The 12527-nt window shown below is 42.2% G+C and overlaps 2 protein-coding genes across 2 annotated transcripts; both read left to right on the top strand.

Annotated features, from left to right (window-relative positions):
- Positions 1 to 3936: 3936 nt before the first annotated feature.
- Positions 3937 to 5510, top strand: LOC109995484 (claudin-4). The gene has a single exon (XM_020649216.2). It carries the CDS (start codon positions 4473 to 4475, stop codon positions 5136 to 5138), a length of 666 nt encoding a protein of 221 aa, XP_020504872.1. The 5' UTR covers positions 3937 to 4472; the 3' UTR covers positions 5139 to 5510.
- A 508-nt stretch (positions 5511 to 6018) lies between these two features.
- LOC109995481 (claudin-3-like) lies at positions 6019 to 12293 on the top strand. Its single transcript, XM_020649212.3, has 2 exons — positions 6019 to 8017; positions 11250 to 12293. Exons 1-2 carry the CDS (start codon positions 7548 to 7550, stop codon positions 11911 to 11913), a joined length of 1134 nt encoding a protein of 377 aa, XP_020504868.2. The 5' UTR covers positions 6019 to 7547; the 3' UTR covers positions 11914 to 12293.
- Positions 12294 to 12527: the final 234 nt, after the last annotated feature.

Below are 12527 nucleotides of genomic sequence, written 5' to 3'. Positions count from 1 at the left end.
AAGTGTGAAAAATCACATATAAAGACTTTAAAGTCATAATTAAAGAAATTTAGTGGAAACAAACGTCACAAATGTTAGATTTTATAATGATTAATTTGACATAATATGTTTCAGAATACAGTATATGAGACTCTGTTCCTATAATGTATCTTAAGTAGCATGTGGTACTTAATAGTAGTGGGTGGGGGGGAGATAATAGTTAATATTTTGTGATGTAAAAATAACTGTTAGTTACACTGTTTGTTTTTAATACACAGAAAAAAACTAGTATCATGTGTCATAGTATCTGTGTGTGCGGATAATGTTTGTTTTGGGAGTGTGATGTCATCAGAGCGAGCCCTGAGGCCAGTGTGCAGGTATACAGTCAGGGTTTCAGGGGGAATTTGATCACAATCAGTGTCTTTGTGGGACCTTTAGTGAGTCATGTGTGTTCATACATGATACGTTATCACATGACAGAAACAGGAAGTGTGCAAAGTCTACAAAATTGATTAACATATTTTTTAAATCATTTATGGAAGATCTATAGTTTGGCATCAAAATAATATAACATCTCTACAAATCAAATTGTATAATGCCATGTTTCGGTCTGTTTTCTTATTTCAGTCCTGTTTTGTTTTTTTGTGTTGGTGATGTAAACTCACAGGAGCTCTTCTTCAAGTGAGGATATAAGCCTTTTGTCCTGGGGATATTTTCAGTTCCTTATTTGTGTTCACTTTTACAAAGAAAGCGAAAAAGCTTTTGGGGCTTTGAACAGGAACAACATATCATTACTTCTGTTACTTCCACATACATTGTTTCCATCATTAACATTCACTACTGTGGAGCAACAACAACCTGCGGCAGACACCAGAACATGATGGAAACCGGTCAGACTGGCTCCCGCTCCCAGGACAGGTGAATGTTGAGCAAGGTGCTCTGCACGCTGCTACATGTAGGATACGGTCTAATGGAGGAGCTGCAACTGCAGTGAGTGTGGTGAACAGCCTGAATAATGGCCATGTTTGCTGTGGATCTGCTGTACAGCTTTGTTGTAACCAGGAAACGAGACAAGCTGAATATGCTTGAAATAATGACATATGGCTCACCACATAGCATGACTGAAACTAACTGTGGTCAGACGAATATACACATAGTATGTGCAGAAATGTGAATCTCAAGTGAGATTAGATGTGTATCATATAAAGAGTAATGATTAAAAACATCATCAAGGGAAGTTAATAACACAACTCAACACTGTTTCCATCTTTTTTTTTTTTTTTACTGAGAAAAGCTAGTGTCCTCTGAAAAGACTTTATTCACTATGCTATATTAAAGTTGCAAGTCAGGGCCCTGAAAGAAAACCAGAAAATGTAAAGTCACAGCTTACAGCCACAGGTATCCAAACACAGATATGTAAAACAGGTGTGAACAGGTTAGTGTGAGATAGATTGATTTTGTAATAATAAGGTGTGCGTGTGTTAACAAAAGTCCAGAAATTCAAGTGACAAGATTATTGCAAAAGTCGAGACATCTCACACTAAAATGGGTATTTCACAAAGTTTTCTACTGCTGCACAAAAGGGAAACAAAAAGGGAGCATGCAAAATGCACAAAAATGTTTGTACTTGAAAGAAGGAACACCCTAAAACTGAGGACTCCTGGTACAGAGACTGCTGTCAGCTGATAGTTAAAGCCATGAGAAAACGAAGGAAGAAAACAACATTTGAGGAAGGGGTGGGGGGGGGGAGGGGTTGTGGTGAGCACAGATAAAAAGGAAGAAGCATTTAAAATGCTTTTGAAAATCAAACCCCTTTAAACTTCCTTTAAACAGCAAAGCATGTTGACAAAATAATCCTGATCATCTTTATGAACAGGACTTTTCACAATCTGATGTAATGTATCAATCAAGGAAACAAATTGAAATTATTAAATTAGAAAAAAAGAAAGAAAGATTGGGTTTAAGGAAAAGCAACAATTGAGAAAACAAACTGTGTCTGTCAAGTAAAATCAGGATAAGTTCTTTGATGAGGTCTGTTTCTTTGTGTGTGCAAACAGTAAAAACAGATATCAGAAATAACCTGGTGCTAAACAGACAATAAACATCATAATGAAGGGCGTTTTCTGCAAAAGTAGACAAACATTATCAACAAATAAGCAGCTACAGTGGCTCCCCCTGCCTGTTGAACACACACTTACAGTACAACGACTGTGATTAGTTACCCTCCCTTGAATGTATTCGGTTCAGCCGTCTATCCCAGAGTGTGAAGCTAAAATGCTTCTGACCTAAAGAAATGTTTTCACCTCCCCTTTTGTCTCCTTCTTCACCTTGATACCAGAGTTTCTCTAAACTTGCAGGTCCATTTTTCTTGTCTTAGTTATACAGGACATGAGGTGTTTATTTCAGGAAATCTTTATTTTTCTACACTTAACTTGATGTTCTGAAACGATGTGGACCTTTGTGAGTTTCATTCTGCTGCAGATGTTACCATGTCAAGGCAGCCAAGATGAGGTGCACAGATGTTTTCTCTCAATAAAACCTGGAATGTCTTTAACGCTCAATTGCCAAAAACAACAACAGTTATTTGAGTTAAATTAGAAAAAAAACACACCAGTTATGGACTGAGAAGAGATATCATTCCTGATGTTGGAACTTAGTGCACATGCGATTATAGAAGAAAAGTTGAGTCTTCTCTCTGAGGTTTAATGAAACAAAATGTTAGTAAAGCAATGATGCTCCTGTAAGGTCTGAGTCCATGTTTGTGTGGGAGGATGGGAGGGTCTGTATGTGTGTGTACGTTTGTCTCTGTCGGGGGTTAACCAAAGATAGCAGAGACACTCATCCTGACCACTGACCCCAGGTGACCTCTGATGATTAGAGGAAAGCCTGTAATGACACAGCTCACCAGCCAACCTTAACCGCCCCTTTGTCTCTCAAACAATAAGATATTGTAGATATTTAAAAAAAAAAAAAAAGAAGATGTTCCCACTTGTCGTGGTATTCTTTGATTCATTTTTTTACTCAACAAGAAAAAACAAACGTTGACTCGTTATTTTCTTTCTTTCTCAAGAGCATTTCCAGTTTAAGATAAAACTGTAATATTAATCAAACAAGAAATATCAGGTTTAGGTTTGTCTAGAGACTTAGAGACGATTAAGTTCATGTTCTCTTTGTCCTCAAAGGATTCACAAAAAATGATTACATACAAAGGGGGCACTTATGAAGGGATTAGTCACACAGATGACCTAGCATTAAGTCCCAGGTATGTATTTATGGTTTGCAATAACGTGTCCCGTGGCGAGTCAAACGACTGTTATCTGCTTATGTCAGATGAAAGACTACAACGACGATACTCTCAGTGATACTCTTGACTGTACATTTGTACTTGACTTTACATTGATCACTGCACTTCCTATACTACTTGATTGTATATATAATATCCTATTCCACTTGATATTTATTAGCATACTTTTTATAATGTCCATACTGTAAATATTGTTCATACTGTAACTATCTTATATCCACCAATGCTGCTCTATAATATACCAGTCTTATCTGTATCCTCTGCACCAGCTTACCGTATTACCTTACTACCATATTGCACTTTATGCCTATTCATGTTTGTACTGCACCTTGTTGCTCTTTTGCACTTTTTTGGTTAGAACGCCAAAAACATTTCATTGTCTCTGTACTTGTACTCTGCACAATGACAATAAAGTTGAATCTAATCTAATCTAATCTAATCTCAGTGCAAATATTTAACGATATATCCTCCATTCTTTGAAAAACACATTAAACATGCCCACACTATGTGAAAATGTGACCTGATTCCCGAGGTTCTTTTTTCTTTCTCCCTCCCAGCAAGGATCATGTAGCTGACCAGTGAAGAACAAGGCCTGTCATTGTTGTTCGTTTAAATGCATGTAAATTTCATTTTGATGGTGATTCAGCATTTTTATTCAAAGTTGCCGCTCGTCACATAAATAGGTCTGAAACCTACAAAAAAAAGAATGCAGGTAAACGCATCTTTATGTGTTTTATTATAACCTGCATGTGATCACATTATAATGAAGTATGATGTAAATGTTTCCTCTGTAACAGTTGTCTGAGACACGACAGGGACTTGGCCAAACTTCTCATAAAAAGATTTCAGATTTTAATGGTTTTCAATGCTGCACCTGTTCTACTTCAGCGCAGTTCGCTAAATTAAGAACGTCTCGCCATTTTCAGGTGTAGTTTGAGGGTAAACATGATGCCACTTTCAGCTGACTCCACCTTCAGACGTCTAAGCTTTATAAAGAAGGTAGAATCTGTTTCTCCCTCTCTCTTTCTCTCCCACTAAAAGTCTTAAGCGGGACCTTGAGCCAACGAGATCCGATATCGCCTCCGTCTCAGGAGGGTTGAACCTGCGGACACAGAGGGCCTTCTATCCCCGACGAGTCCCTGGAAGAGAGGGTCTTTCTCAGCTCTTTCTTCATCCCCAGCTGCGAACCATGTACTCCGCAGGCTTGGAGATCCTCGGTATGATCCTCGCTGTGGCCGGGTGGCTGGGGGTGATGGTGGCGTGCGGCCTGCCCATGTGGCGGGTGGCCGCCTACATCGGTCAGAACATCGTCATCTCCCAGGTGATCTGGGAGGGTTTGTGGATGAACTGCTCGGTGCAGAGCACAGGCCAGATGCACTGCAAGGTGCACGACTCCATGCTGGGACTTCCTGTGGACCTGCAGGCAGCTCGTGCTTTGGTCATAGTCTCCATGGTGCTGAGTATTGTGGGCATTTGTCTGTCAGTGGCCGGCGCAAAGTGCACCAACTGCAGCCGGGATGTGAGCAGCAAACCCCGGCTGGTGGTGACGGCTGGAGTGATCTTTCTGGTGGCTGGACTGCTGCTGCTGGTGGCCGTTTCCTGGACGGCTCATGCCATCGTTCTGGGTTTTTACGACCCGCTGCTGGAGGAGACGGGGAAGAGGGAGTTTGGTAACGCTCTGTACTTCGGCTGGGCTGCCTCCTGCCTGCTCATCCTAGGCGGAGCCCTGCTCTGTTGCTCCTGCCCGACGAAAACACCTACAGCAGCAAGTAATGGCTCTATGCCCCCCCGGGTGGACTATTCACCGGTCAAGACCGTGTCAGTCAACGGATACACCAGAAGAGACTATGTATGAACAAGTGACGGGAGGGTGCAGACAAAGACACATGACCAGTGTTAGCAAAGTTTGTGCTCAACAGATGATGTGTCATGGGTCATACAGCAGTTTGGACATTAAGTATGAATCACTGATGCATGTTGTATGTCTGTTTTTACATGTTTTTTTAGCATTTAGTGTTTGTTGTTGATTCTGTTTCAAACATGAATACATTTTATTTGAAGATTTTCACATTTTTCTATAAAATATGAAGATCTTTCCTGATATGAGTACATTCACATAATGTCCATGCTGATCATGTGTGATCAATGCTTTTACAAGGTTGTAAATGAATAAAGAAAAACTTTTCAAAGATGACTTTTTTCAAGCTTTCTTAAAAGTGAAGGTACAGTTTTCAACCCTGCACTATCATACAACCGAGTCAAAAAAAACAAAAAAACAGATGGTTACATCAGAAAATTGAAGCTTACATGCAGAGGTTCTTTGGTATGCAGGAACTGGGGTAGATGCCATCTGCAGAGTTCAGCTGAGTCAACTCATAAGAGCCATACTGGTGCAAGCTGAAATTAGGTATTTTGTTTCATTGTAAGTGGAGGAAAATACACACAATGGCTGGCTTGTTTCAGAGAGCACCTTATGCTGCCTGCTCATTGTAGCCTGTCCTCCATTTGCACAAGCGAAACTGAGTAAGAGATAATAGTCTCTGTCTGCAAGGAGATGTAACCTGCACTGTAACCGAGCCACAAAGACCCTATTGATCAGGTTTGAGGTGTTTACCGTTCTCCACCTGTTGGAGTCACTGGAGTAAAAGTCTGACTTCATGCTTGAAGAGTTTCTTGACATGTTTAAAAGTGTAAATATAAAACCAAAAGCAGGTCCTGGAGGGGGAATCCATATTTATTTTTAAAGTTTCTGATGTTTTAACCATACTGTAGCAGGTATACAGTGGAAAACGTACAGGTGTATAACATCATTAATTTCATACTGCATGTCTATGGACGAAAATTTCAGTTTTGCAGGTTTACAAAGTAAACACAGTTTTTTTTAATAAGAAATCCTGATAGGACTACTGGAGGTGAGAGCGTGTATTTTTTTTGTGTGTGGCACGTGCAAAAGTTAGACTGAGGTTAAAACTCCTGATGCATTGTGACCTTCAGGGGCAAGGACACTGATAAGACCCCCAGCCCTGTGTACACACATGCAGACAATAGTTCCAGCTTCAAACACACACACTGACCAAATCTCTCTTTGTGAGACTGTTCCCTGGAATCATGACCTCATAGAGTTACATTTTGTAACTATTTTTTATTATCTTGCTCTGTGCCCCCCAGATACAGAAAACTAAACCTTCAGAGGGGAATGGGTTGTTTGCACACCCATTCCCAACATGTGGTCTCCGTTATTAACTTCTCATGGACATATCTCGGCTGGAAAAGGCATTTTTAGCAAACAACAGCCAACACCCCTACATACTTCATCATCTTGTGATTTGAAGTCCGGTAAATGGAGCATTTTAACTAGAATTATTATTGTCCTTATCTCTCAGAAAGCTGTTCCAATGAATTTCTCTTTAACCAGTTATGTTATCGGAGATGTATTTCCCAACAAGGTAGCATCCCTAATCCAGTTTGTATTGAATTTCCAAAGAAGGGTCCTAGTATTAGTCTTTTTGTGGCAGGCTTGTTAAGGGAAGTGATATACTGTACTTGATATTTCATACAAACAAGCAGTAAAATAATGTTTCTGACTGTAAGATGATATCTAAATAGCAATGTTCACTTGGTTTTTATCAATTATGTGAAAATTATTGCACAACTGATTTTCAAAGAAAAATCCCAACCCCTTAAAACGCTGTAATACCATCACTTAGCCTATATAATGTGCATCCTATACCTTTCTTTAGCATCATTTATTTCATACAAAGAAGGTTCAATCATACCTCAAACTTATTTAGAATCAACTTGCGCAACTTGTTGTCTTGAAAACCATCAAATGATGGAATATTTCTGATTGATATTTTGAAAACAGTAGGAGGCCAACAGTGAGAAACCTGAAGGAGAGGATATAGTGCTTTCCACTTTCAATCATTCATTGGCAGACTTTTACCATGTCTGTTATTCTTTAACTACTCCAGACCTGAGATATACACCTCCCCTCACCCAAACAGACGGGAGCGCTAAGGGGGAGAAGAGGTTGAATGATTAAGCGGGGGGCCGTTTACATGCCAAGGCTGGGTGTTTGGACGCTCAAACGAGGTGGGACAGAAGATGATTTGAACTTTTCCCGGGGCCAATCGCCAAGTGACTCCACCTTCTGCTCTAAAGATATCTTACCGTTATGTGAGCAATCAGCACCACAGAGACATCAACCGAGTCCAACACAACACACAGCCGGAGGAGACCTCTGACTATAACACAAAGTGAAGACATGCCTTCTGCCGGAGTGGAGATACTTGGAGTGTCTATGGCCGTCCTGGGATGGATCTCAGCCATTGTGTCGTGCGCCTTGCCCATGTGGAGAGTGTCGGCCTTCATTGGGATGAACATCGTCACAGCTCAGATCACCTGGGAGGGCATCTGGATGAACTGTGTGGTCCAGAGCACGGGTCAAATGCAGTGTAAGATCCACGACTCCATGTTGGCTCTAAGCGGAGATCTCCAGGCCGCCCGTGCCCTCACCATCATCTCCATCGTGGTGGGCGTCGTGGGACTCCTGGTGGCCACAATGGGAGCGAAATGCACCAACTGCGTGGAGGAAGACACGGCCAAGGCCCGAGTGATGATAGCTGCCGGGGTGGCTTTCATTGTGGCGTCTTTCACCCAGCTTATCCCGGTGTCGTGGTCCGCCCACACTATCATCATGGAGTTCTACAATCCGATCATACCTGAGGCACAGAAGCGGGAGATAGGGGCAGCTCTGTACCTGGGCTGGGCCGCCGCCGCCTTCCTGCTCCTCGGAGGGGGGATTCTCTGCTCCAGTTGCCCCAAGCAGCCCGAGAAAAGGTACGGGCCACCTTCAAAGATGGTGTACTCTCACACCAGGTCAATCGCACCGAGTGGTTACGACAGGAGAGACTATGTTTGAGTTCACCACCTGTTCCTATTCTCACACATTTTCTAAGGTGAAAAGTTGAGACACAAACTGGAGGGAGGTTTTTTTTTTTTTTTAATAACTGTTTTGTATACTTCATATTTCTCTTAATGTTGACTTTGGGGAATCCCTGATTTTTCATACCACCGTGTAGGTAGACTCTTCTTCACAGGTCCTCAAAGCTGTTTTCTTTCATGATCACATTTTGTGTCTAACTTTGAGGCTGTTGGAAGCACTGACCGCTACATTCAAGTGAATAAGGGGAGACCTAATTTTATACTTTATGAAATAATTTTGTAATGTGATCCACGTCTAAAGAAAAGGTGAAGCTGCATTTTTACTTTTTATGTGTATTGACTGTACTGTTTTTTTTCCTTGAAGCCACATAATGCTACATTTGTTTTGTTTGTTTTTCTGGAACGTTCGGTTTTTAAAATGTTACTTTAATGTGTAAATTAAAGTCCTTTCTTGTACTTATAGTGTCTCATTATTTAAATGTTTAACAATTAGGATGTTTTATGTTATCACAAGTGATGAAGATAGGCTGAAACATGTGAGGAGGCTAAATATAGGTTTATATGTCAGCATGTTCATCGGCTAAAACATGGTTTAGGATAGAACAGGATTTATTCCAATGAGCTTTTAAGTTATTCTACCTGAACATGTTCAAAAACAGAAAGATGTTCATTGCAACAGGTGCAAAGAAAAAGTCTGTTTCCATACATCCCTCATACCAGGCCATTAGGCTGACGACTGGGCTTCTCTATCACAGCATCTGTCCACCTGGCTGTCTCCCATGTGTCTGTTGGCTCTTTGATAAGAAGAACCGCTACTATGTTAGCTTCCCCACACTCACCTATCTGAGCTGCACACCAAACAATGGAGCTGTTTCATGTCAGAGGGGGGAGACTGGGGGGGGGAGGTCTGTCAACACTGGGTTACAGAATGCAGGAGGAGGAGGAGGCGGAGGGGGGTATTTCTCAGGAGACAGTCCCTGTTCTGAAGAATTTCAAGGGCATTCTGCAGACAGGCAGACAGAATCATTAAAGCCGTTTAAACACAAACCTGTCGTCCAGTGAAAGCCTCGTAACTTTGACTAGAAAGTGTTGGAAGTGATCACAAAAAAACGGATCGTGTTTGTGTTCTTGTGTAGTTCAAAGAAATGTCCCTATCTGGAAATCAGGATACCTTTGTGTGATTGTTTTAAATCAAGATGATTATTTGTAGTGTGAAAGCTGTCTCTTTGGGGATGCAACGTTTTACCATGCAGAGATGTTTAAAAGGTGAGGAGGCGGGACTAAGGAGCAAAGGTCAGACATTCTTTATTTATTAGCCATCAGTGTTGAGCTACTATTTCACTACACTGAAGCTTCAGAGCAAGCTAAGCTACATCAATACAGCCAAGGTTAGCTCACTACATCCAAACGTTCTTTAGATTGAGCCAATATCATTCCAATAACTCCTATCAATTAACCTAAGAGTCACTTTTATGGAAATATCATTATGCTGATTTACAAAAATAATGTTGTTCAAGTCACACCTGACCCCCCGCATGTCCTGTTCTACAGAGGCCTCTGCATGAACTTTCGTTTTTACAAGAACCCCCTTGAAAATTTGGGGAAACTAATATTACCAGTTATTGCAGCATAAAAGCTGGTAGGACACAGCAGCATCATTTGGCCTGCAACATGGAGTAAAAGCCTATTAGAACCATAATTGGAAATATAAATGCTTAGAAAAGGATTCCATTAAAAAAAAAAAGGTTTAAAAGGTTTATTTTGGTGCTTTTAATGTCTTTATTTAGAGAGAAACCTGCAAGAGGGAGATTGGGGAATGACATGCGGGAAGGGAGACACAGGTCAGATTTGAACCTGGGCCGCCCGCTAGGTAGACTACAGCCTCCGTACATGGGACTTGTGCATTAAGCACTAGGCTAATGATGCCCCCCCCACCCCCCACCCCTTTAGGTTAAGATCCTGGGGAGTCGGTTTAGGCGAGACTGCATCAAATTGGATCCAAGGGTTAACATTACCATTTAAAAAAAAAGAGAGAGCTAATGAGTCTTATTTAAATATTATTCAGTTTTATAGTTTGATAAATTGAAAAAAAACACATAAATTATTGATGCAGAGTGAAGGGATGTGTTTAAAATGTTTGGTTTGGATCCCCTCGTCACTCAGAGGGAACTATCGCTGCAAAGCAATACAACATACTGTACGTCTTCTGAGTGAAGAAATGTGTTTTCTTTTTAGTAAGACATCGGCCCGTTTCACAAGGTACAGCAGATCACTGATTGCATGGGTGGGTAAAAGTTATGTAAGTGTAATAAACTTCATGGTCCAAGATGTTGTCCCAGTTGGAACACATGAGGGAGATTTTGGGAGGCATGTTTTAGACGGCTCTCTCAAAGCACTTCATAAAGGGATATCTTTTGGAAGAATGCTATACATCCCTTGTAATGGAAATATTCCCAGTGAGAATATCAACAATCCTTTAGTTTTAATACATCTGTTAAACTCACTTTGAGCCCAGGAGGTCCTCCTCCCCCTTACATTTAAACATAAAGTTGCAATAACAAACAGTCACTTTTCTCGAGTGACGACTTCACATTTAATCATAAATCCTTATTTTCAATCGCACAATACAATTGAATCAACTTCAGAAGTGTTTCTCTAACGGTGCATGAAATACTTTGAGTCCTTTCAGCTGTAAAAGGCTCTTTGTGGCCAGGCCCATTGTGACATGTAAGCTGAGAGCAGACTGTGTTCAGGTCCTTCCTCCCCTTTTGGTGATGTCAACTCCTTAAAGAACTCCTCCCATTCACTTGTTCTGCCATATAAAGGATACTGGTACAGTCCAGTCATCAGATCATCGAACACACACACACACACGCGCGCGGAAGCAAGGCTTGAAATCATCTAAATTAGCAGCTGGGTCTCCAGGTTGACTCTTCCCCCTTTTGCAGCTTTAATCTGCGATCTCCTCTCAGGTGTGAAACAAACTCGGCAGTAGAAGAAGAAGAAGAAGAAGAAGAAGAAGAAGAAGACGCTTCAGTATGTCTGTAGGCCTGGAGCTGATAGGCATCTCCCTGTGCATTTTGGGATGGATTATTGCCATCGTGGCGTGCACCCTCCCCATGTGGAGGGTGACGGCTTTCATCGGCAGCAACATCGTGACAGCTCAGATCATCTGGGAGGGTCTGTGGATGACCTGCGTGGTCCAGAGCACGGGTCAGATGCAGTGTAAGGTCTACGACTCCATGCTCGCCCTCTCGCAGGACCTCCAAGCTGCCCGCGCCCTCACCGTCATCTCCATCCTGCTCGCCATCTTGGCTGTCCTTGTCGCCATCGCCGGGGCTAAGTGCACCAACTGTATAGACGACGAAGCGTCCAAGGCCAAGGTGATGATCATCTCCGGGGTCTTCTTCATCGTGTCTGGAGTCATGCAGCTCATTCCGGTCTCCTGGTCGGCCAACACCATAATCAGGGACTTCTACAACCCTCTGCTCACGGACGCTCAGCGGAGGGAGCTGGGAGCCGCTCTGTACATCGGCTGGGCGGCTGCCGCGCTGCTGATTCTCGGCGGTGGACTCCTCTGCTGCTCCTGTCCGCCACGGGAGACCAGGTACAACCCTTCACGGATGGCTTACTCTGCCCCGCGGTCCGCAGGAGGCCCCGGGTTAGAGAGGAAAGACTACGTGTGACTGAAGGTCAAAGAGTGAAAAAAAAAAAAAAGAAAAAAAAAGACATTTTCAAATCTGACAAAAGCTCTCCGCACCAATCCGAGGGTGAACTGAGGAAAAGAGCTCACGGGAACAAGGAGACTCCGCGATGAAGGATCGCTTTGATTTAACCCCTTAATGCTTCACGTCTCTGAATGAGAATTAAAAAAATAGACTCCGCAGACACTGGGGTGGAAATTTCCCTAAATCATGTTTCTAAACCAAAAAACAATTACATTTCTGTTTTTAGAGCTCCGGCTGATTTAAGGTCAACACGCTTCATGTTGGTGTCATTACAAGCACACATTTGTTTATGCGGCCTCAGCTCCTTCATGTTTACCACTGAATTTCTTTTTTTTTTTTACAAAAAATAACTGTGCCCGCTCCGTGTTTCACCCTCACACGAGGCACCACTGTGTACAAAATGGATGTGAAAGGGTCACCAACAGGGTTATGTTGTACGTGTATGATTAATCGTCTGTAACAGTCATGAGAGATGATAACTGTGTTCAGTGCAGCTTTTAAGTGCGGTGTGGTCAGGGTGGGGACGGGAGGCTTTGTGAATGCTCGACACTGGCAGCACCTAAAGCACCTGT

The sequence above is a fragment of the Labrus bergylta genome, chromosome 11 (assembly GCF_963930695.1).
Source record: "Labrus bergylta chromosome 11, fLabBer1.1, whole genome shotgun sequence".
In the NCBI taxonomy this organism is placed as follows: domain Eukaryota; kingdom Metazoa; phylum Chordata; class Actinopteri; order Labriformes; family Labridae; genus Labrus; species Labrus bergylta.
The sequence above is the reverse complement of the archived record's forward strand: the minus strand, read 5'-3'. Positions and strand labels throughout refer to the sequence as shown.

Excerpts from the sequence above, each read along its gene's own strand:
- LOC109995484 (XM_020649216.2), top strand. The coding sequence starts at position 4,473 with ATGTACTCCGCAGGCTTGGAGATCCTCGGTATGATCCTCGCTGTGGCC.
- LOC109995481 (XM_020649212.3), top strand. The coding sequence starts at position 7,548 with ATGCCTTCTGCCGGAGTGGAGATACTTGGAGTGTCTATGGCCGTCCTG. Across the intron at positions 8,018-11,249 it reads ATCATACCTGAGGCACAGAA|AAGAAGACGCTTCAGTATGT; the intron begins GCGGGAGATAGG and ends AAGAAGAAGAAG.